Source organism: Zalophus californianus, chromosome 17 (assembly GCF_009762305.2).
Source record: "Zalophus californianus isolate mZalCal1 chromosome 17, mZalCal1.pri.v2, whole genome shotgun sequence".
NCBI classification, from domain to species: Eukaryota; Metazoa; Chordata; class Mammalia; order Carnivora; family Otariidae; genus Zalophus; species Zalophus californianus.
In genome coordinates, this window is record NC_045611.1 from 53,456,346 (window position 1) to 53,477,548 (window position 21,203).

At 52.6% G+C, this 21,203-nt stretch overlaps 1 protein-coding gene across 4 annotated transcripts; it reads left to right on the forward strand.

Moving 5' to 3' along the window:
- The first annotated feature begins 13,173 nt into the window (after window positions 1–13,173).
- SIGLEC11 (sialic acid binding Ig like lectin 11) lies at window positions 13,174–21,203 on the forward strand. Of its 4 annotated transcripts, none has more exons than XM_027617294.2 (9): window positions 13,174–13,278; window positions 13,373–13,750; window positions 13,944–14,228; window positions 14,406–14,453; window positions 17,596–17,853; window positions 17,936–18,220; window positions 18,459–18,555; window positions 18,793–18,874; window positions 20,447–21,203. In XM_027617294.2, exons 1-9 carry the CDS (start codon window positions 13,245–13,247, stop codon window positions 20,627–20,629), a joined length of 1,650 nt encoding a protein of 549 aa, XP_027473095.2. In that variant the 5' UTR covers window positions 13,174–13,244; the 3' UTR covers window positions 20,630–21,203. The 4 variants fall into 4 exon arrangements, with proteins under 4 accessions (XP_027473095.2, XP_027473096.2, XP_027473097.2 ...); XM_027617295.2 differs by having other exon boundaries at window positions 17,632–17,853; XM_027617296.2 differs by having other exon boundaries at window positions 20,463–20,603.

The following is a 21,203-nucleotide window of genomic DNA, read 5'->3' on the forward strand; positions in this document are numbered from 1 at the left end:
TGGCTCAGTTGGTTGAGCGGCTGCCTTCGGCTCAGGTCATGATCCTGGAGTCCCTGGATCGAGTCCCGCATCGGGCTCCCTGCTCGGCGGGGAGCCTGCTTCTCCCTCTGCCCGCTCTGCCTGCTGCTGCTTGTGTGCTCTCTCTCTCTCTGACAGATAAATAAAATCTTTAAAAAATAAAGATTTTATTTATTTGAGAGAGTGTGTGTGCACGTGCACACTTGTGCAAGCACACGAGGGGGAGAGGGGCAAGCAGACTCTGTGCTGAGCAGGGAGTCTGTCACAGGGCTGATCCCAGGACCCTGAGATCATGACCTGAGCCAAAGTTGAACGCTTGACTGACTGAGCTACCCAGGAGCCCTTAAAATTCTTTCTAAAAAAATTTAAAAAATATATTTTATTTATTATTTGAGAGAGAGAGAGAGTGTGGGGGGGAAGGGCAGAGGGAGAGAGAGAATCCCAAGCTGACTCCGTGCTGAGTGTGGAGCCCAATGCAGAGCTCTATCTCACTACCCCGAGATCATGACCTGAGCCAAAATCATGAGTCAGTCACTCAACCGACCTAGCCACCCAGGTGCCCCTAAATTTTTTTTTAAGTTTTTATTTAATTTCTACACCCAACATGGGGCTCGAACTTACAACCCTGAGATCAAGAGTCGTGGGCTCTTCTGACTGAGCCAGCCAGGCACCCCCTAAAATTCTTAATTCAAAAAAGAATCAAAAGCACCTGGCTGGTTCAGTCAGCAGAGCAGGCGATTCTTGATCTGGGGGTTGTGAGTTTGAGCCCCATGTTGGGCGTAGAGACTACTTAAAAATAAAAATCTTAAAAAAAAAAATCAAGCGGTGTACTTAAATACATTGATTAAGATATTGATTTGATTTACCAACGACCAAATAACAGAGGCTTTAATAAGACAGAAGATTGATTTTCTCATGTAAATATCCAAGCTGGTCTCCTGAGGTCATTCATGGACCCAGGTACTTCTATCTTGTTGCTCCCAGCTCAGTGGTCCTCAAAATTGGGTGTCTATCAGAATCTCCTGGAGGCTTTTTTTTTTTTTAAGATTTTATTTATTTATTTAACAGAGAGAGAGAGAGAGAGAGGGAGGGAGAGCAGGAACACGAGCAGGGGGAGTGGGAGAGGGAGAAGCAGGCTTCCCGCGGAGCAGGGAGCCCGATGCGGGGCTCGATCCCAGGACCCTGGGATCATGACCTGAGCTGAAGGTCTTAACGACTTCAGCTTAAGGACTGAATGAATGATTAGCTGAACTGTTTTGTCCCCATTGATTCATCAGAGCAAAATGCTTGTTAACCAAACCTAAATTGAATTGTTCCCCCCCACTCCCCGGAATCCTGAGCCCTCCTCCACCTTGCCATAACCCTAATAACGTCTCTCCTTACCAGGTCTGAATTTCATTTTATGAAAGTGAATTCACATAGTATAAAATTGGCCATTTTAAAGCGAACAATTCACTGGCATTTAGTATATTCACAGTGTTGTGCAACCACCACCTCTATCTAGTTCCAGAACATTCCCATCACTCCATGTCCATGGGGCAGTTACTTCACGTTCCCCTCAACCCCCATTTGTTTTTATTTGTTGCTTGCGATTCTGTGCTGGAGGAGTGAATTTAATTCTTGTTCACCCTTGATGGTTTTAGTCTTTGGGGTCAGTAGTGGGTTGAATAATGGCCCCCCAAAAGATACACCCATGTCCTAACTAACCCTTGGGAGCCTATGAATGTGACTGTATTTGCAAAAAACAGAGATATGGGCTCTAAATGCAATGGCAAGTGTCCTTATGAGAGACAGAAGACAGAAACCATCAGAGAGGAGGGAGGAGAGACCATGTGACCACAGAGGCAGAGACTGGGGTGATGCATTCACACCCCCAGGGACGCCTGGAGCCACCAGCAACTGCAAGAGGCAAGCAGGTATCTTCCCCTCGAGCCTTTGGACAGAGTAGTCCTGCCAACTGCTTGACTGCAGGTGTCTGGCCTCCAGAACCTCGAGAGAACTTTGTGTTGCTCAAAGTGACTATGTTTGTGGTACTTTGTTTCAGAAGCCCTAGGAAACTCATATAGGACCCCAGTTTATCGTGATGAGGTTTTTCTTTTAGATGCCCCACTTGGGTGACCCTAGACTTTTCATTCTCTTTCATCTCTTGGCATGGAGCAGAGCAAGATTTAAAAAAAAAAAAAAAAAGTAGAAAAAAATACTTCTCTGAGAAGCTGTCTGTAGCTGAGACTTCCTGGGGATGTCCATGCTGGGCACTCACAGTTGAGGGTCAGGGCCCCTCAGAGCTTGAACTTAGTTTGAAGCACCCCTGACTGGTGGTTGCTACTTGGCAGGAACAAAGGCAAATCTCAAGGCCTAAGTTCAAGTTTACCTGGACACAGGTAATTGCCCCGTGGCAATACATTTCCATGCTAACGCCTGTCTCAGGTTCTAGCATTTCTCTGGACTTTGCCCTGAGCTAGTCCCAGCCAACTGCTGCCCAAAAGCCGATGTATTTTACCTGTTGCCTTTACGTATAGTTAAGTGGGATGGTTTCTGAGAACAATGGAGAAGAGACACAGACTGCATATCTCCATCTCAGATCCCTTTTGTTACATATGAAGTCTTGCAATTTTAGGCCTAAGCTTTTTTTTTTTTTTTAATTTTAGTATGAACTGATGGTACATTTTCTTTTCTTTTTTTTTTAAGATTATTTATTTATTTATTTATTTGACAGAGAGAGAGACAGCGAGAGAGGGAACACAAGCAGGGGGAGTGGGAGAGGGAGAAGCAGGCCTCCTGCCGAGCAGGGAGCCCGATGCGGGGCTCGATCCCAGGACCCTGGGATCATGACCTGAGCAGAAGGCAGATGCCCAACGACTGAGCCACACAGGCGCCCCTAGGCCTAAGCTTTTAATGTCCGTGATTTAAATTGTATATTACGGGAAAACAGGCGACCAGTGTAGCTCACTCATGTTGGCTGAAACAGAGAAAGGACTAAATTAAGCTTTACCCAACAGGGAAATTGGGAGCGTTCAGTGGTTTTTCTCCTACAGAAGCGAGGCAGAGGCTGGCCCTGCAAAGCCGAGCTGTGTGGCCTTGAACAGGTGTCTTTGCTTCTCTGAGCCCAGGTTCCTTATCTGGAAGGCGGGGATGGCCAGCACGGACCTTTGAGGCAGCAAACATGGAGAGAGATCACCCTGGGTTTGGAGGGAGTCCAGCCTGGGTGCTAACCTTTGTTCCATCATAAACTTTCTGTGTGAGCTGGGGAAAAAATGAGGCAGCAGGGTACCCATTATAGAGCCCAGGAATTGATTGAAAATATTCTGATCAGGGGCGCCTGGGTGGCTCAGCCGGTTAAGCGTCTGCCTTCGGCTCAGGTCATGATCCCAGGATCCTGCGATCGAGCCCCGCATCCGGCTCCCTGCTCCGCGGGAAGCCTGCTTCTCCCTCTCCCACTCCCCCTGCTTGTGTTCCCTCTCTCGCTGTGTCTCTCTCTGTCAAATAAATAAAAAATAAAAATCTTAAAAAAAAAAAAGAAAGAAAATATTCTGATCAGTGTTTAGAGATAGGAAGAGAATAAAAAATATCATGCTGTACGGGGGGTGTTTCCTGAAGCTATGTTAATGTGAAATGATTTCTTACTGTGCATGACGGTCAGAAAAGTCTGGAAGCCACTGGGAGACGGCCCCCAGCCTCGCACTGGTTTCCAGACCCCCCGCCGGGACCACTCCCGAGAGCACCTCCCTTTCAGACGCGATCCCACCTCGCCCAGAGCAAACCTTCCCGGTCTCCCGGCGGCGCTGTGTTGGCGGGACTCGGCCGCCAGGTGGCGCGCGTGCCCCGCCGCGAGCGGGTTCTCCTCGGTCTGACCGTCCAGGCCCGGGTTTCCTCCTGGTCCCGTGTCGCCCCGAGGATCCCGTTTGCTGGGGCCGGAGACCCTGGACACGAATACAGCTCCCCCAGCGGAGCGCGGAGGGAGGGCTCGGGCGGTCGGGAAGGGATGCGGCAGTCCTGAGCCCCACGCCTCCCTTGGTTCTGCAGTGATCATCCAGTACCTCCCTCTGTGCGCTGGACGGAGTCGCCCCTCCGAGAGCTCGCATCCCAGAGAGGGGGACAGACAAGAACCCCCAGTCACGACCCCGCCAGTACAGGGGCGCCTCCCTGCCCAGGGCTTAGAGACAAGTGTGGCGCGGGACAGCCGGGGGTGGAATCCCATCCCGCCTCCAGATGGCTGTGTGACCTTGGGCAGCTTGCTTAGCCTCTCTGTGCCTCAGTGTTCTTTCTCTACTATAAAATGGGAGAATAACACTCACGGCACAGGGTTGTCGTGGGCACGAAACGAGTTAATATTTGTGTTTTGTTGTTGTTGTTGTTGTTGTTTGTTTAAAAGATTTTAGTTATTTGACAGAGAGGGCAAGAGAGCACATTCAAGGGGGAACGTTAGAGGGGCTCGATCCCAGGATGCTGGGATCGTGACCTGAGCCGAAGGCAGAGGCTTAACCATCTGGGCCACCCAGGTGCCCCACAAATTGATATTTGTAAAGCACTTAGAAGGGGCTTGGTATGTTTGTAAACCAATTGTTACAAATTCCCATTTGTAAGAAAAACCGAGGACCAGAGCAGGGTAATGAATGAATTGACAAAGTCCCGTTTCTAAGCTCTAGGAGGATCTCTGAGTTGAGTTCAATGATTCCGATTCCTAGCCCAGGGGCTTTTCCTCTGCGTTACACTTGCAGGAGTAAAAACCCAGCTCCCTTTGCATGGTGGAGGGCAGTCAAATCCCAGAGTGAAATCCTCCAGCAGAGACCAGGGCCCAGCCACACATGGGCCAGTAGTGGACTCAGGCATGGAGCCAGAGTGAGACCCTGTGTCTGGGTCAGTGGAATAGCTCGACGAGTAAATAAATCATTTTCATATAATGAACTACATCCTGGTTGTAATAAGAACACGGAGGAAAAGTGAAGTGCCAGTAGCAGTCCATGGAGATGCCCTGCCTCTTCAGTTCAGAATTGTGATGAATTCTGAAGCAAGGTTGGGCGTGGCCTCAGCCCTCCCTTCAGAGAAGGGACCTAACGAGGTCAGAATGCACTGGCCAGTTGCACGAACAGGTACCCCGAGTGCCCTGTCTTCTGCATCTGCGGCTCCGAGGTCTTGCCCTGAACGTTCACCGTGACTTCACACGGAGTTCCTGATGGCCATCTGATCAAGCATACTGGTTCCCCCCCCCACAACCCACGGCTCCCCTCCATTCATATCCTCCCCAGAACCTCAGAATGTGAGTTATTTAGAAATAGAGTCATTGCAGGGCGCCTGGGTGGCTCAGTTGGTGAAGCGACTGCCTTCGGCTCGGGGTCATGATCCTGGAGTCCCGGGATCGAGTCCCACATCGGGCTCCCTGCTCGGCAGGGAGTCTGCTTCTCCCTCTGACCCTCTCCCCTCTCATGCTCTCTATCTCATTCTCTCTCTCTCAAATAAATAAATAAAAAATCTTAAAAAAAAAAAAAAGAAATAGAGTCATTGCAGACGTAACTGGTTCCGATGATGACCGGTGTATTTACAAGAAGAAAAAGAAACACAGAGACAGACGTGCGGGGAGACACACCATGTGAAGACAGAGTCAGGGAGGGCAGTGATGACGTCATGAGCCAGGGGTTGCTAGCAGCCACCAGAGGCTGGAAGAGGTCAAAAAGGATCCTTCCTGGGCGCCTGGGTGGCTCAGTTGGTTAAGCATCTGCCTTCAGCTCAGGTCATGATCCCAGGGTCCTGGGATCGAGCCCCGCATCAGGCTCCCTGCTCAGCAGGGAGTCTGCTTCTCCTTCTCCCTCTGCCCTTCCCTCCCGTCCTCCCCATCATGCTCCTTCTCTCACTCTCTCTTTCTCTCAAATGAATAAATAAAATCTTAAAAAACACACACACACAAACCAATCTTGCAGAACACAAACATCAGTCAAGGGCACTCTTTGGCCTTAATGAGATAAGACAAAAAAACAAGCCCATTTCATAATTTTCTCTCAGTGCAGACAACAAACAAGGTCACAGTACAAACCCTGAAGTTACCAAATATCCCTCTCTCCTAATAGCGTGACCTCCGCTTCTTTTTTTTTAATTTTATTTTTTAAAGATTATTTATTTATTTTTTTTTTTTAGATTTTATTTATTTATTTGTCAGAGAGAGAGAGAGACAGAAAGCGCACAAGCAGGGGGAGTGGCAGGCAGAGGGAGAAGCAGGCTTCCCGCTGAGCAGGGAGCCCGATGTGGGACTCGATCCCAGGACCCTGGGATCATGACCTGAGCCAAAGGCAGACGCTTAACCGACTGAGCCACCCAGGCATCCCGATTATTTATTTATTTATTTGACAGAGAGAGACACAGTGAGAGGGAACACAGCAGGGGGAGTGGGAGAGGGAGAAGCAGGCTTCCCGCGGAGCAGGGAGCCCGAAGCGAGGCTCGATCCCAGGACCCCGGGATCATGACCTGAGCCGAAGGCAGACGCCCAATGACTGAGGCACCCAGGCGCCCCTCGTGACCTCTGCTTCTTGAGTGGAATCACTTCTCACTCTCTCTGGCTGGTGTGGATTGGCTGCCCGGGAAGGAGAGGGGCTGTCTGTTTCATAGCCCTCGGGGAAGTAAGACAGTGTTGTTGGAGAACAGATAACTCATCCTACCTCCTTGCCTATTTTATTTTATTTTTTAAAAGATTTTATTTATCTATTTTTGAGAGAGAGAGAAGGAGCAGAGGGAAGGAGCAGAGGGAGAGGGAGAAGCAGATTCTCCATAGAGCAGGGAGCCCCCAGGGCTCGATCCCAGGACCCTGGGTTCATGACCAGAGCTGAAGACAGACCCTTAACTGACTGAGCCACCCAGGCGCCCCTCCTTCCCTATTTTAAAGGGTCCTGGATAGAAGGGAGGAATACCTGCCCACTGCTCATCATTGAAATGGGTATTGCCATTTGTGGTAGACTGAATAATGCCCCCCAAAGATACTCAGGTCCTAATCCCTGGAACCTGTAAATGTTAATTTTTAGATGACAAAAAGAACTTTGCCAATGGGATTAAGTTAAGCATTCTGAGGTGGGGAGATTATCCTGGGTGATCCAGGTGGGCCCCAAATGTAACTCCAAACATTCTTTTTTTTTTTTAATTCAATTAGCCAACATATAGTACGTCATTAGTTTTAGATGTAGTGTTCAGTGAGTCATCAGTTGCATATAACACCCAGTGCTCATTATAACACGTGCCCTCCTTAATGCCCATCACCCAACACCAAACATTCTTCTAAGAAGGAAGCAAAGGGAGATTGGGACACAGAACCAAAGGCCAGGGACAGAAAAGCAGCTCAAAGCAGAGCCCGAGAGAGAAGATGCCACATGGCTGGCTTTGAAGATGGAGGAAGGGGCTGCGAGGCACAGAATGCAGTTCTAGAAGCTGGAAAAGGCCAGGAGATGGATCCTCCCCTGGAGCCTCTCAAGGGAGAGGGGGTTTAAACTTAAATGTAATGGCTAAAACAAGACAAATGTATTCTCTTACAGTTCTGGAGTCCAGAAATCCAAAGTGAGCCTCCCGAGGCTGACGCCAAGGCGTTGGCAGGGTCGGTTCTTTCTGGAGGTTCTAGTTTCCTGAGGTTCCCGGTGACCACCAGCATTCCCAGACCGACGGTCTCTCTACAAGCTCTTCCGTTGTCACATATGCTCCTATCTACTCTGCTGTCAGATCTCCCTCCGCCTCTTTCTTACAAACTTGTGATTACATTTAAGTTCCACCTGGATAATCTCTCCCTCCCAAGATCTTTAACATCATGATACCCACAGAGTCCCCTTTGCCCTGCAAGCTGGCATATTCACAGGCTCTGGGGATTAGAGTGTGGACATCTTTGGGGGCCACTATTCCGTCTGTTATATCCACTGCCTCCTTGAATCTTCTGCCCAGGATATGGCATTTTTTCTGATTCTGTCTGTGGGAGGGGAGAGAAAGAAACACTCTCAGCCCTACCCCTTCGCCACCCCCTCCATCTCTCCCCAGGCAATGTCACATCTCATAGTCCTAGATGTCTGGCCTCTGCACCTCTTCTAAGCCCCTCCCCCGCCTTGGCCCCCAGGAACCACAGCCAGGACCCTGCAAGGAGTCTGGGGAAGTCACATGCTGACCCTGCAACTGCAGGTCCTTAGTTGATGGACCTGAGCTCAACAGGTGAATCCACCTTCATGCCCTGACCCCACCCGGGGCAGCTCCAGGTCTCCAGGGTTCAAGGCTGTGTGGGGCTCAGGATTCAGCTCTCCCCAGCCCAGCTCAGCCTGACAGGCATGTTCAGGTGTGGAGGTACCCCTTCCAAGACTGGAAGAAATGAGTCTCATGTGCAGAACGAGCCAGAGGCTGGGGGCAGCCACTGCTAAGTCTTCCCTAATGAGTGAGCAGGCTCTGCAGGACCACTTCATATTTTCACTGTTAGAAGCACAATTTTTCTGCTTTTAAACACTTTAATGGGGCTCCCGTTGCTCCAGAAATAATGATCCAAATCCCTAATATGGTACCCAAGATATACATGGTCTCTCTCAATATTAGCTTCTGAGGCTGGTTTCAAATACCCAGCACAGGGCGCCTGGGTGACTTAGTCATTGAGTGTCTGCCTTTGGCTCAGGTCATGATCCCAGGGTCCTGAGATCAAGCCCTGCGTCGGGCTCCCTGCTCAGTGGGAGTCTGCTTCTCCCTCTCCCTCTGACCTTCCTCCCTGCTCATTCTCTCTTTCTCTCTCAAATAAATAAATAAAAAATCTTAAAAATATCAAATACTGAGCATGTGTGCACAACTAGGTATCCTCACCCCCTATGTATACAAAACACACTCAGAGACACAGACATGCACACCCACAGGCAGATATACACACACACATACATATAAAGCAGACACGCAAGACTGACACACACACACACACACACACACACACACACACACACACACACACACACTTGGATGTTATTCCTTGTGAGTCCCGGGAGGCTCTCTACCCTCCTCTTTCTCCCAGGAAGGGTGGCCTCTGTATCCAGGCAACTGGATCCTGGTTGTCAGGCCAAGGAGACCCAGAGGCAATAATGTCTCCTAGAGAAGAGAAAGAATTAGGGCTCTTCTCTTCTCCTGGACGCTGCCTGGCATTGGGTGACTCTTCGGTCCTCAGCACCCACAACGGGTCAATGCTATGTGATCCTGGGTCCCTGGAATCCTGCCGGTGGCTCACCCCCTCCCCTCATTCTTTCTGCTCATCTACTGGAAAAGCAACGAACTGCTTACTTGATTTGAAAGAAGGGAAGTTTGAGGGGCCCATCTTGCAACTCTGCAGAAATCGAAAAACTGACTCAAACCGAGTGACTGAGTCGGAGACCGAGGTCCCAGTGTCCCTGATCCACAGAGCCTCCCCCCCCGGGGGGGGACCCTTCAGGGCTTCTTTCCACGGGGCCCAGGTCGGGTTGTGGACCATATAGTAGCAATGGCCACTGGAGGGACGGGCAGGGAACACAATGCCCTTGGATCCACACGCCATGGGTTGGGGACTGCTCTGCTGATGCTGTGTGGTGTCTCTGTGGTACCTCCTGAGAACCATTTAGTTAAAAGTGACAAGTTCCCTCATGTTTGAGGGAGAAGTGGTTGAGGAGTTAAGTGAGGAACCGGTTACAGATGCAAAGGAACTGAAGCTTTCTGTGTGCGGTTTCGGACTGGGCTTGTTCGATTTGGAACTCAGCAATTTTCCTGGTCAGCAACTTCCCGGCGGAGGCAGGCTCTGCGCTGGGGCTCGCTGCGAGCAGACCGCCGCGGGGCCACCAGGGGGCGCGCCGAGCCCCGGTCTGCGGACCCGCGGACCCAGGCCGCTGGGCACCGCCTCCCCCCTGACTTCCTGCCCCCACCCCGGAGGAGGGAGACAGTCTGTTCTGGGGGTCCCCACGACCACCCTGAGGTTCGATGATTCACTAGAAGGACCCGAAGAACAACTCCTATTGTTTTAAGCCACCTAGCCCGTACTACTTTGCTAGGGCAGCCCCGGTGTCGCAAAGACGTGCAGCGACTGCATGGTGACTTAAGTTGTTCAGATTCTAGCCCCTCCAGGGGTCGGACTGATCCAGTGCCTATCTGTTGTGGCCCATCTGCTGTGGCCCAAGGCCCCCAGGTAAACCAGGGCACTCTTACCAGGCAGGACATTCCAAGAGCTCAGGGGTTCTCCCCCAGGAGCCCAGGCAAAGGCCAGACCAATCTTTGCTTCAGGCTAATTCTTTACTACATGCATAGCTAGGAAACTGAGGAGTTGGGTTGCAGAGAAGCAGGGAGGCCCCGTGTATGCGTCTTGAATTCCTATGTTGTCCCAACTCTTCAAGAGAGAGATGCTCGTGGACCCAACCCCTGGGCGGTGGTGACCACGCCCCCCTGTCAGGGCAGGTCTGAGCCTGGAAGCTTCTCGCCAGAGCCGGCTACGTAATTTGTGGGGCCCAGAGCAAAACGAAAACGTGGGGGCCCTGTGACAAAAAGCAGGAAAAAGTTCCTTCCTTTCTTCCAGGGACTGTCTCTCTTGACCTGTGGTGTGGTTTGGTTTTTGAATCTTCTTTACACTAAAAAAAAAATTTGTGGCAAAAAAAGCACATAAGATAAAATTTACCATTTAATTAATTTATTTTTAAAGATTTTATTTATTTATTTGAGAGAGAGAGAAAGAGCGGGGAGAGAGACAGACGGGGAGGGATAGAGGCAGAGGGAGAAGCAGGCTCCCCGCTGAGCAAGGAGCGATGCGGGGCTGGATCCCAGGACAATGGGATCATGACCTGAGCCAAAGGCAGATGCTTAACCGACTGAGCCACCCACGTGCCCTAAAATTTATCATTTTAATGTATACAGTTCTGTATACATTCTGTTAACTGTATCCAGTTCCAGAACTTTTCCATCACCCCAGAAGGAGACACTATACCCGTTAGTAGTCACTCCCCACCCTCTCCTCCCCCAACCCCTGGGAACCACTAATCCACTCCCCGTTTCCATGGATTTGTCTCTTCTGGGCATTTCATAAATATGGAGTCTTACAGTATGTGGCCTTTTGTGTCTGGCTCCTTTCTCTTAGCATACTTTTTTGAGGTTTATCCATGTCATAGCATGTGTTGGTAGGCAGCACCTTTTTTATTTTTTTAAAGATTTTTATTTATTTATTTATTTGAGAGAGAGAGAAAGTGAGAGAGAGCATGAGAGGGGAGAGGGTCAGAGGGAGAAGCAGCCTCCCCGCTGAGCAGGGAGCCCGATGCAGGACTCGATCCCGGGACTCCAGGATCATGACCTGAGCCGAAGGCAGTGGCTTAACCAACTGAGCCACCCAGGCGCCCCTTTATTTTTAATTTTTATTTATTTATTTATTTTTAAAAAGAGTTTATTTATTTATTTGACAGAGAGAGACACAGTGAGAGAGGGAACACAAGCAGGGGGAGTGGGAGAGGGAGAAGCAGGCCTCCCGCCGAGCAGGGAGCCCGATGCGGGGCTCGATCCCAGGACCCTGGGATCATGACCTGAGCCGAAGGCAGACGCTTAACGACTGAGTCCCCCAGGTGCCCCAGGCGGCACCTTTTTAAAAAAAAAAATTTTATTTATTTATTTGAGAGAGAGAGAGAATGACAGGAGGTAGGGGCAGAGGGAGAAGCAGACTTCCCGCTGAGCAGGGAGCCTGACATGGGGCTCGATCCCAGGACCCCGGGATCATGACCTGAGCTGAAGGCAGCCGCTTAACTGAGACATCCAAGTGCCCCAGTAGGCGGCAGGTTTTTTGTTTGTTTGTTTGTTTTGTTTTTTTAAAGATTTTATTTATTTGACAGAGAGAGACACACAGGGAGAGGGAACACAAGCAGGGGAGCGGGAGAGGGAGAAGCAGGCTTCCCACCGAGCAGGGAGCCTGATGTGGGGCTCGATCCCAGGACCCTGGGATCATGACCTGAGCCGAAGGCAGACGCTTAACGACTGAGCCACCCAGGCGCCCCAGGCAGCAGTTTTAATAAGCAAAGGGAACTTAAATACAGGGCTTATCTTGGGCAGCAGCAAGACCAGTGGACCCTGCACCCGCCCTCCAAATCTTAAATCTTATGTACAGGGAGGCCTTAACTGGGCTCAGTCACCTACACGCTGCAGGAGTTCTCAAGGCTGTGAGTCCTGGGAACAGCATCTGGGAGCAGGAAAGGCATGCAGAACCCACATTCCAAGCACAGGGAGGGGGTGAGGTGCCTCCAGTGGCCTGGGTCCCATCTTCTCGATGACCTTCCCCAACAGCTAGTTAATGTCCTGCCCCTCAGGTTTGACTCGGGGGTGGGCAGTGTAGACCTTCACAGGTGTCTGGGGCTCCCAACTCTCAACTCAGCAAAGCTCAGATCCTCTCTGTGCCCAGGTAGGGCTTGGGGGTGGGAATGGGGCTGAGAACCTGCCCCGGGGGATGGGGGATGGGGGAGGTGGAGGGTGGGAGAGGCGTGTGATCCAAGGATCCAATTTCCCCCTCTGGTACTCCTCATCCCATTAGACTTCAGTTACAAAACACAAATTCAAATCTAGGGGCGCTTGGGTGGCTCAGTCAATCAAGCGTCCAATTCTTGATCTCAGGGTTGTCAAGCCCTGCGTCCTTAAAAAAAAAAAAAAAGCCCTTAAAGAAGGAATAAAATGATTAAGTATTCGAGGTGGTGACCTCAGAGAGCGTCCCACCCCAAGTGTGAGGCCCTTCTGAGTGCGGGGACCCTGTGTCCCTGCCAGCTTTTCACTGTGGAGCTGGGAGCTTGTGTGGACAGCAGACAGCCCCAAGGCTGGTGGGGAACTGAGTGCCCTTGGGGAGCCAGAGGGCATTGGGTTTGGAGGTCACATGAGGTGTGGTGCCTGAGGGCGGGAGTCAGGCGGGTCAGGTTCTAACCTGTGTCCCAGCCCCTGTAGGGAGTAGATGTTTGCCTGGTGAATGAATGGATGAGGGAATGAATCCTGCCCCCAGCACCTCACCTGGGCCGAGGCCGGGCTCCTTCCCTGTGTAGGGCAAGCCCCGTGTCCTTTCTGCTCTGCTGCTTCCATTTGTGAAAGGAGAAGTGGGAAGAAGGGATTTGTCAGGTCTTTGTGGTTCCCTTTCTGAGGTTCCTCTTCCATGGACAGTCACTACTCTCTTCTTCCCCCAAGAAGCTTCCTGTTAGAGTTTCCTTCTGGGACAGACAGGCGGGTCCAGAAGCCAGTCGGTCTGAGGACAGGCCCCTGGGATCGTGGAGATGTTGTTGCCACTGCTGTCCGTGCTGTGGGCCGGTGAGTGGGCCGACGGCGGTGGGGGGGGGGGGGTCCCTGGGGGGTAGGAGGGTGCTGGTCTGGACTCAGCTGCTGAGCCTCTGTGTCCCCCCAGGGGCCCCGCAGGAGGATCCGGGGTTCGAGCTCCGAGTGCAGGAATCGGTGACGGTGCAGGAGGGTCTGTGTGTCCATGTGCCCTGCTCCTTCTCCTACCCCGGGGTCGGCGGGAGCAACTCTACACCCGCTTACGGCTCCTGGTACCGGATAAAGAATCCCAAAGTGGAAGTTCTCATGGCCACGAACAACCCAGCCAGAGAAGCAAAGAGGAAAAACAAATTTCCATTCCACCTTCCCGGAGATCCTGGGGCTGGCAACTGCTCCCTGAGCATCACGGATGCCCAGAGGGGACACGGTGGAAACTATTATTTTCACCTGGACAGAGGTCTCATGAGACACACTTACAAGAGTAACAGGCTCACTGTGCATGTGAGAGGTAGGGAGGGTCCCCAGGAGTCAGTCACGGGGAGGGGAGCATGTCCTCAAGGGCAGAAATGGACCCTCTGCTGCTCATCTTTAATGGGGAGAATGGAGCATGGTCCGTTCAACATTGGGGTGAACCCAGCCTGTTTCAGAGGCACACATGGGGGTCCCCTCTGGGGTCCGGCCTCTCCTTCTCTCCTCTCCAGCACTGACACAGACCCCGGATATCCGGGTCAAGGAGCCCCTGGAGTCTGGCTGCCCCAGCCACCTGACATGCTCTGTGCCAGGGGCCTGTGATGGGGCGATGCCCCTCACCATCTCCTGGACAGGGGCTGCCCTCAGAGCCCCAGAATTGGACTTGGAGGCCTCTAACTCCTCGGAGATCCTGCTCATACCCCGCCCTCAGGACCACGGAACCAACCTCACCTGTCGGGTGACCTTCCCCAGGGTTGGCGTGAGCACCCAAAGCACCATTACGCTCAACGTCTCCTGTGCGTGCAGGGCCTGGACTCGGGTGCTTGCAGGGTAGGGTGGGGGGGTGCTCAGAGGGGCTGCAGGGAGGACACAGGACTTGTCTGTGTCAATTCCCATTCCTGTGTCTCCTGGGGGTGGGTGGCAGGGGAAGGGCCAGCTCCGACCCCATTAGTCACTGTGTCTCTCTGTCCCAGATGCCCCACAGAACCTGAGCATTGGCATCTGTCAAGGAAACTGCACAGGTAGGTCCGGAGGCCCCCTCCCTAAGGCTGGATGGGAGCAGATCCCCTCAAGAGAGCAGAGCCTGGGGCTCGAAGCCAAGCCGGGAGGGCCAGGGTACACACAGGGAGAGCAGAGTCAGGAGGCCCCCCCCCGTCACTGCGTGACAGATGATCTCTGCTTACTATTCAGTATATGTAAAGACTATTTGTCACATACATGCAAGTTACAAAGAATCACCATCGAATGAACACCTTGTTACTCACCAACCAGGTTAAGAAATAGAACAGGTGCACCTGGCTGGCTTGGTTTGTGGTGCATGCGACTCTTGATCTTGGGGTCATGAGTTTGAGCCCTGCGTTGGGCGTAGAGCCTACTTAAAAAAAAAAAAAAAAAAAAAAAAGAACAGCAACTCCACCTTTGGAACACCCTAAGTGCTCCTTCCCAATTTCAGCCCCTTCCATCTGGCCTCACAGAAAGCCACTACACTGGACGCTGTGTTACCATCCTTTCTCTATATTTTATTTTTGATGAAGGTATAATTGATGAATAAACTGTATATATTTAAAGTGTATAACGTGATGATTTCATATATGTAGATTTGATATACGTTTACACTGCTAAAGGATGCACACAATCCAGTTAATTAACACATCCATGTATCTTCTATTTTCTTATAATTTTCCGAAATACATGTCTGCCTTCTTCCACTCAGCATGACGCGATCAAGGTTCACCCTTGTTGTAGCGCAGGTCAGCGGTTCACTCGTTAGGCTGACTATTATTCCGTTGTATGGAGAGACCATCATCCATCCATCCATCCGTTGTCCTCGGATGGACATTTGGGTTGTTTCCACCTTGGGGCTCCTGTCAACAGGGCTGCTCTGAACATTTCCCTACAAGGATCTGCTTGACTCCCTGCTTCAAGATCTTTCAGATCTACTCCTAGGAGTGGATTTGACCCCCTATTTATGGGGGTCATGTAAGGGACATGACCCCCTATTCTGATGTGGCACCACCTCATGTTCTTGACATTCATCTGTGTTGCTTGTGGCTGTAATTTCTGCCTCTCCTTGTCTGTAGGTATCACATGTTAGTTTCACATTCCACTCTTTTAAGATTTTTATTCATTTGACAGACAGGGAGAGAGCGAGTGCACACAAGCAGGGGGAGCAGTGGAGGGAGAGGGAGAAGCAGGCCCCCAGTGAGCAAGGAGCCCAATGCGGGGCTCGATCCCAGGACTCCAGGATCATGACCTGAGCCGAAGGCAGATGCTTAACCGACTGAGCCACCCAGGTGCCCCTCACATTCCACTCTTTTTTTTTTTTTAAAGATTTTATTTATTTATTTGACAGAGAGAGAGAGAGAGAGAGAGAGAGACAGCGAGAGAGGGAACACAAGCAGGGGGAGTGGGAGAGGGAGAAGCAGGCTTCCCCACTGAGCAGGGAGCCCGATGCGGGGCTAGATCCCAGGACCCCGGGACCATGACCTGAGCCGAAGGCAGACACTTAACGACTGAGCCACCCAGACGCCCCTCACATTCCACTCTTGATGGGCACTTGAGTTGTCCACAAATTTTAGTTTTCATGATGATGCCGCTTCAAACATTCCCCTCGTGAACAGAAGAGTGTTTCCCTAGGCCGTACCTCACAAGCCCTGTTGAGCACACAGGTTTCTCAACGATCTTGTGACAATGCAGATGTGACTCAGGTGGCCCGAGGGGCCTCTGGTTCTGCATTTTTCTTTTTTAAAGATTTTATTTATTTTTTGACAGACAGTGAGAGAGGGAACACAAGCAGGGTAAGTGGGAGAGGGAGAAGCAGGCTTCCCGATGAGCAGGGAGCCCGATGTGGGGCTCGATCCCAGGACCCTGGGATCATGACCTGAGCCGAAGGCAGATGCTTAACCGACTGAGCCACCCAGGCACCCCTGGTTCTGCATTTCTAACAAGCTCCTGGAGGGTGCCAGTGCTCTGAGGGCTGGGACTGTACATTTTATGCCCAGGAACAAAACTGTGGGGTCTCGGGGATGTATATTTTCAATGCTCCTAGATAAGGCTGTCATAGAATAGTTCTGGAAGGCCGCACAAGAAACGGCAATCAATGTTGCTTTTGAGGACGGGGGTTTGTTGCCTGGGGAGTCAGCATGGAAGGGAGACTCTGCTCTGAACTCCCCTTCTTCCTCTGTGAATTTTAGAATGCACAATGTGGATGCCCTACTTATCCTGAGACAAGGGGGAAGGCAGGGGGAAGGAGTTGAAGAGGTAGAGGTCACGTCCTGAAGAGCCTTGAAGTGTTTGGTACTTGACTTTTGGATACTTGAGTAAGGGGTGTTCAGCATTTCAGAACAGATAAGGAGAAGTGTAGTTGAGAATGTTCGCCTCGGGGCGCCTGGGTGGCTCAGTCGTTAAGCGTCTGCCTTCGGCTCAGGTCATGGTCCCAGGGTCCTGGGTTCGAGCCCCTCATCGGGCTCCCTGCTCAGTGGGGAGACTGCTTCTCCCTCTCCTGTTCCCCCTGCTTGTGCACACACTCTCTCTGTCAATAAATAAACAAAATCTTAAAAAAAAAAAAAAGAATGCTCACCTTGAAGAAGTCAGTGTCCATCAGCGGATGGATAAGCACAACGCAGTCTGTCCGTGCGATGAACATGATTCTGCATGAACACGAGCGAAGCCCCAGCAGGCGCCACAAGATGGGAGAACCTTGGAAATGTCATGCGACGCAAAAGGAGCCAGACACAAAAGGCCACGTGGAGCATGATTCTATTTACAGGCAATGTCCAGAATAGACAGATCCATAGAGACATAATAAAGTAGGTTGGGGGTTGCCAGGGGCTCGGGGCTTGGGGGTTGGGAGGAAGGGGGGAGGCAGCTGGGGGGTACAGGGTTGTTTCTGGGGGGTGACGAAAATGTTCTAAAATTGATAGTGGTGATGGTTACCCCACGACTCCCCATAAGTGGTGTGTAAATGGAATTGTCTGGTATGTGAGTTATATCACTATAAAGCTGCTTGCAAGACTACTCGTGGAGACCCCTTCCCAACTTAGAGGAAATGGAGAGGAGAGAGAAATAGGATCCGGGCTTCAGAGCCTCCGGCCTGGACTCAGAGTGCGCATTTTCTCTCCTCGGCCTGGACTCAGAGTGCGCATTTTCTCTCCTCCCCGCCAGAACTGAAATACCCGGGGAATGGCTCGTCTCTTCCAGTCCTCGAAGGGGAGTCTCTGCTCCTGGTCTGTGCTGCTGACAGCAATCCTCCCGCCACACTGAGCTGGGCCCAGGGGAGCCGGACTCTGGGCCCCTCCCAGCCCTGGGAGCCGGGGGTCCTGGAGCTGCCCCGAGTGCAGCTGGGCCACGGAAGCAAATTCACCTGCCAAGCTCAGAACCCGCTGGGCTCCCAGCACGTCTCCCTGCGTCTCTCTGTGGTCTGTGAGTGTGGGGACCCCTGGGGGCTGACTGCCCGGGGCCTGGGGAGGAGAGACACCGCTGACCCCTCCCCTCCCTCCCGCAGACCCCCCGCGGCTGCTCAGCCCCTCCTGCTCCTGGGAGGGCGAGGGGCTGCACTGCAGCTGTTCCTCCCGAGCCCAGCCGGCCCCCACCCTGCGCTGGCGGCTGGGGGAGGGGCTGCTGGAGGGGAACCACAGCAACGCCTCCTGGACCATCACCTCCAGCTCTGCGGGGCCCTGGGCCAACAGCTCCCTGAGCCTCAGCGGGCCGCTGGGCTCCGGCCTCAGACTCAGCTGCGAGGCCCGGAACGCCCACGGGAAACAGAGCGCCGCCTTCCTGCTGCTGCCAGGTCCGAGGGCTGTCGGGGGCCGAGGTGTAGGGGAAGGGAGTCTGGGTCCTAGAAAAGATGGTCTGGGTGGGGCTGGGGCCTGCAGGGGAAGGGGTGAGAGAGAGGAAGTGTGTGTGTGGGGGGGCAGAATCCTGGTTTTCTGCTGGTCGGGGGCTGAAGAACTGGGAGCCTTGGGAAGAGGGAGCACCAGGGTCCTGGGGCTCGGAGGGAACTCACCCGAAACCCCACTCACCTGCAGGGAAGCCTGAGCTTGGGGGAGGATTCGTTCTGGGGACTGTCGGGGGCGCTGGTGTCGCTGGCCTGCTCAGTCTCTGTCTCTGCCTCATCTTTTTCATGTGAGTGTTGCCCCTGGGAGAAAGGGTGAGTGTGTGGGGCGGAAGGGGTCTGTGCCCTGGGGTCCTGGGCAGCCCCGGCCGGAGGAGCCTGGATGGCGCCCAGGCCCTGAGAACTGGGGATCCCAGCCATGCCCATTCTCACAAGTCGACAGGCTCTGTACGTCCCCTGTCAGCCTCTTAAGCCTGGGACAGTAGTGAGTCAGCTGGGCAGCTGACGGGTCCTGGCCTCCCCCTCAGGGTGAAGATCTGCAGGAAGCAGGCACCGGAGCCTGCAGCTGGTGGGAAGGATGCCGCCTGCACGTTGGGTCCCCTCTCCCAGGTGAGTGATGAGTCCTCTGTCCATCAGGATATCATCTAGCCACCACCCCGGGATGGCCACAGCCACAGCCCTCTAGATGACTTAGATGGTCGTCATGCCCCAGACTTTTGTTTCCAGGTCCCCATGGACTCAGTCACCCAGGCCAGCGACCTGGGAGTCCCTCTCCCCTCTGCTCTCTGACGTCTTGCAGAGCTAAGGACCACTCACGTCTGTCCATCTTCCTGTGTTCACCTGGACCCTCCCCTACCCCCGCCTCCTCATCCCTTCCTGGACCCCAGACCCATTTTCCCCTCCTTCCTCTCTCTCCTCCCCCCCCACAGGATGCTAGAGGGATCACCCCAAAATGACAGAGTTCAGGGGCCCCCCAAAAGACACTCTCAGGTTCAAGAGCTCACCAGAAGGACTCACAGAACTCACTGGGATCTGTTATGTTCGTGGTTAGGTTATTACAGGGAGAGGACACATTACAGCAGCCAAGGGGAGAGCCACCTGGACTCTGCCCAGGGGCGTTCCGTGCACGAACCTTCCAGGTCTCTCTCCCGGCAGAGTCCCATAGACATCGCTGATTTTTCCCAGCCCCAGTGTGTGATAAGAGGTGGAGGGCAGTGCTGTTGCCACCAGAGAAGCTCACCCTAGCCTTGTCTCCTGGGTTTCTACTGGGGGTTGGTCACGTGGGTATGGAGCACGTGTATGTCTGACCTTTGTTACCCGGTCTCCAGCCCCTCTAGAGGTCAAGCTGATACTGTGTGGCCCAAGGCCCCAGGCGAACGGAGACATACGCATCAGGAAGGACCTTCCATTGGCTTAGAGGTCCCCTCCCAGTGCTGGGGCAAAGGGTCAAACCTTTCTTTGGGCATGATGAGCCATTTACTGCGCAGTATCTTTTGCTTTTAGAGGTTCATGGTATCATTTTGTGATTGTGTTTGCCTGAACTTCTCTGATTCTGAAATGCTGAGTGGTCCCTGAGGGCAATTCAGTTCTGAGCAAATCCCTGTCCTTCTCACACCACCCACCCCATTCCTGAGCATCCTATCACAATCTGCTATTAGATAGTAATATAATTGACTACTACCATAATGTCAGCTTCCCCCAGTGCGAGCTAGCTGGAGGTATTGGATGATGTCTGCTTTGTTCCCCACCAAAGAGCCAGGGCCTGGCACGGGTCAGCTGTTCCAGAAAGTGGCAGACACTGGGGCCAGACAGACCTGGGTGCTAATCTTGGCCCTACCAACAACTCAGCGTGTGATTTTGGGATATTTACTCAGCCTCAGTTTCTCCACCTGATAAATGGGGATAATCGTGTCTCCCTAATGGTTTGTTGTGAGGACTCTAGGAGTCTGGCAATTGATTACCAAGGACCAGGCATTATTATTCTCAAATACTTATTGAAATGAATGAATGAATGAATGAATGAATGAATGAGTGAATAGGGGCGCAGCCAATGTTTGCAGAATGAATAGATGAAAGACTAAGTGCTCAGTTTCTAGGTCTGCGTGCGGATCCTCTTTGCTATCTGCCAGCTCCCATTACCCTAATTGGACCCCCTTCTTCGCTTCCACTCGGGGTTACCAGCCTGAGTATCCGTCAGGTATCCCCTTAGCCTGCCTGCCCCCAGCCATGGCTGCCCCCACCTTGGAGGAGGACCAGGAGCTCCATTACGCCTCCCTCACCTTCCATGGGCTGAGGCCCTGGACGCCTCAGGACCCTGAGGGCCTCAGCACCACCAAGTATTCAGAGATCAAGATCTGCAAGTGATGACCCCAGACTCCAGCGAGCTCCCACGACCTCTGGGTAGAGGGCCCAGGGCTTCTCAGGAAGGGAGACATCGGGGGACAATTCCTCAGAGAATAGTTTGCCGTGGAAACGGGTTACCAACTAGTGAGTGGGCATCCCACTGGTGTGGTGATGGGCAGAACGGGGCTCAAATTTCAGCCCGGCCCCAATTACAAGCCTGAGTTCGAGCAAGTCACTTTACTTCTCAGTCTCCCCCTCTGTAAAGCGGACGCAATAAACCTGACTCACAGGGTTGTTGTGGGGCGTCAAGGTGGCAGTGAACACGAAGGGCCCAACAAGGGTGCAGGTGTGGAGAGCACTTTGCCCGAGCTCACGCCTCTTCCCAGGGCAGCCCACCTGGTGTAAGGGTCTGCTCTGGCGGGGACATTCTGCAGGGATGTTCTAGCTCCAGAGGCCCCACCCCCACCCCCCAGGATCCCTGACCCCTGAGGTGCTTCCTCAGGAACACTCTGAGCCTGCTTCCTGGGAACCCAACTTGTGTATTTTCACCACACAGAAAATCATTCATGGCTTTTCTGAAATAAACGACAGGTTA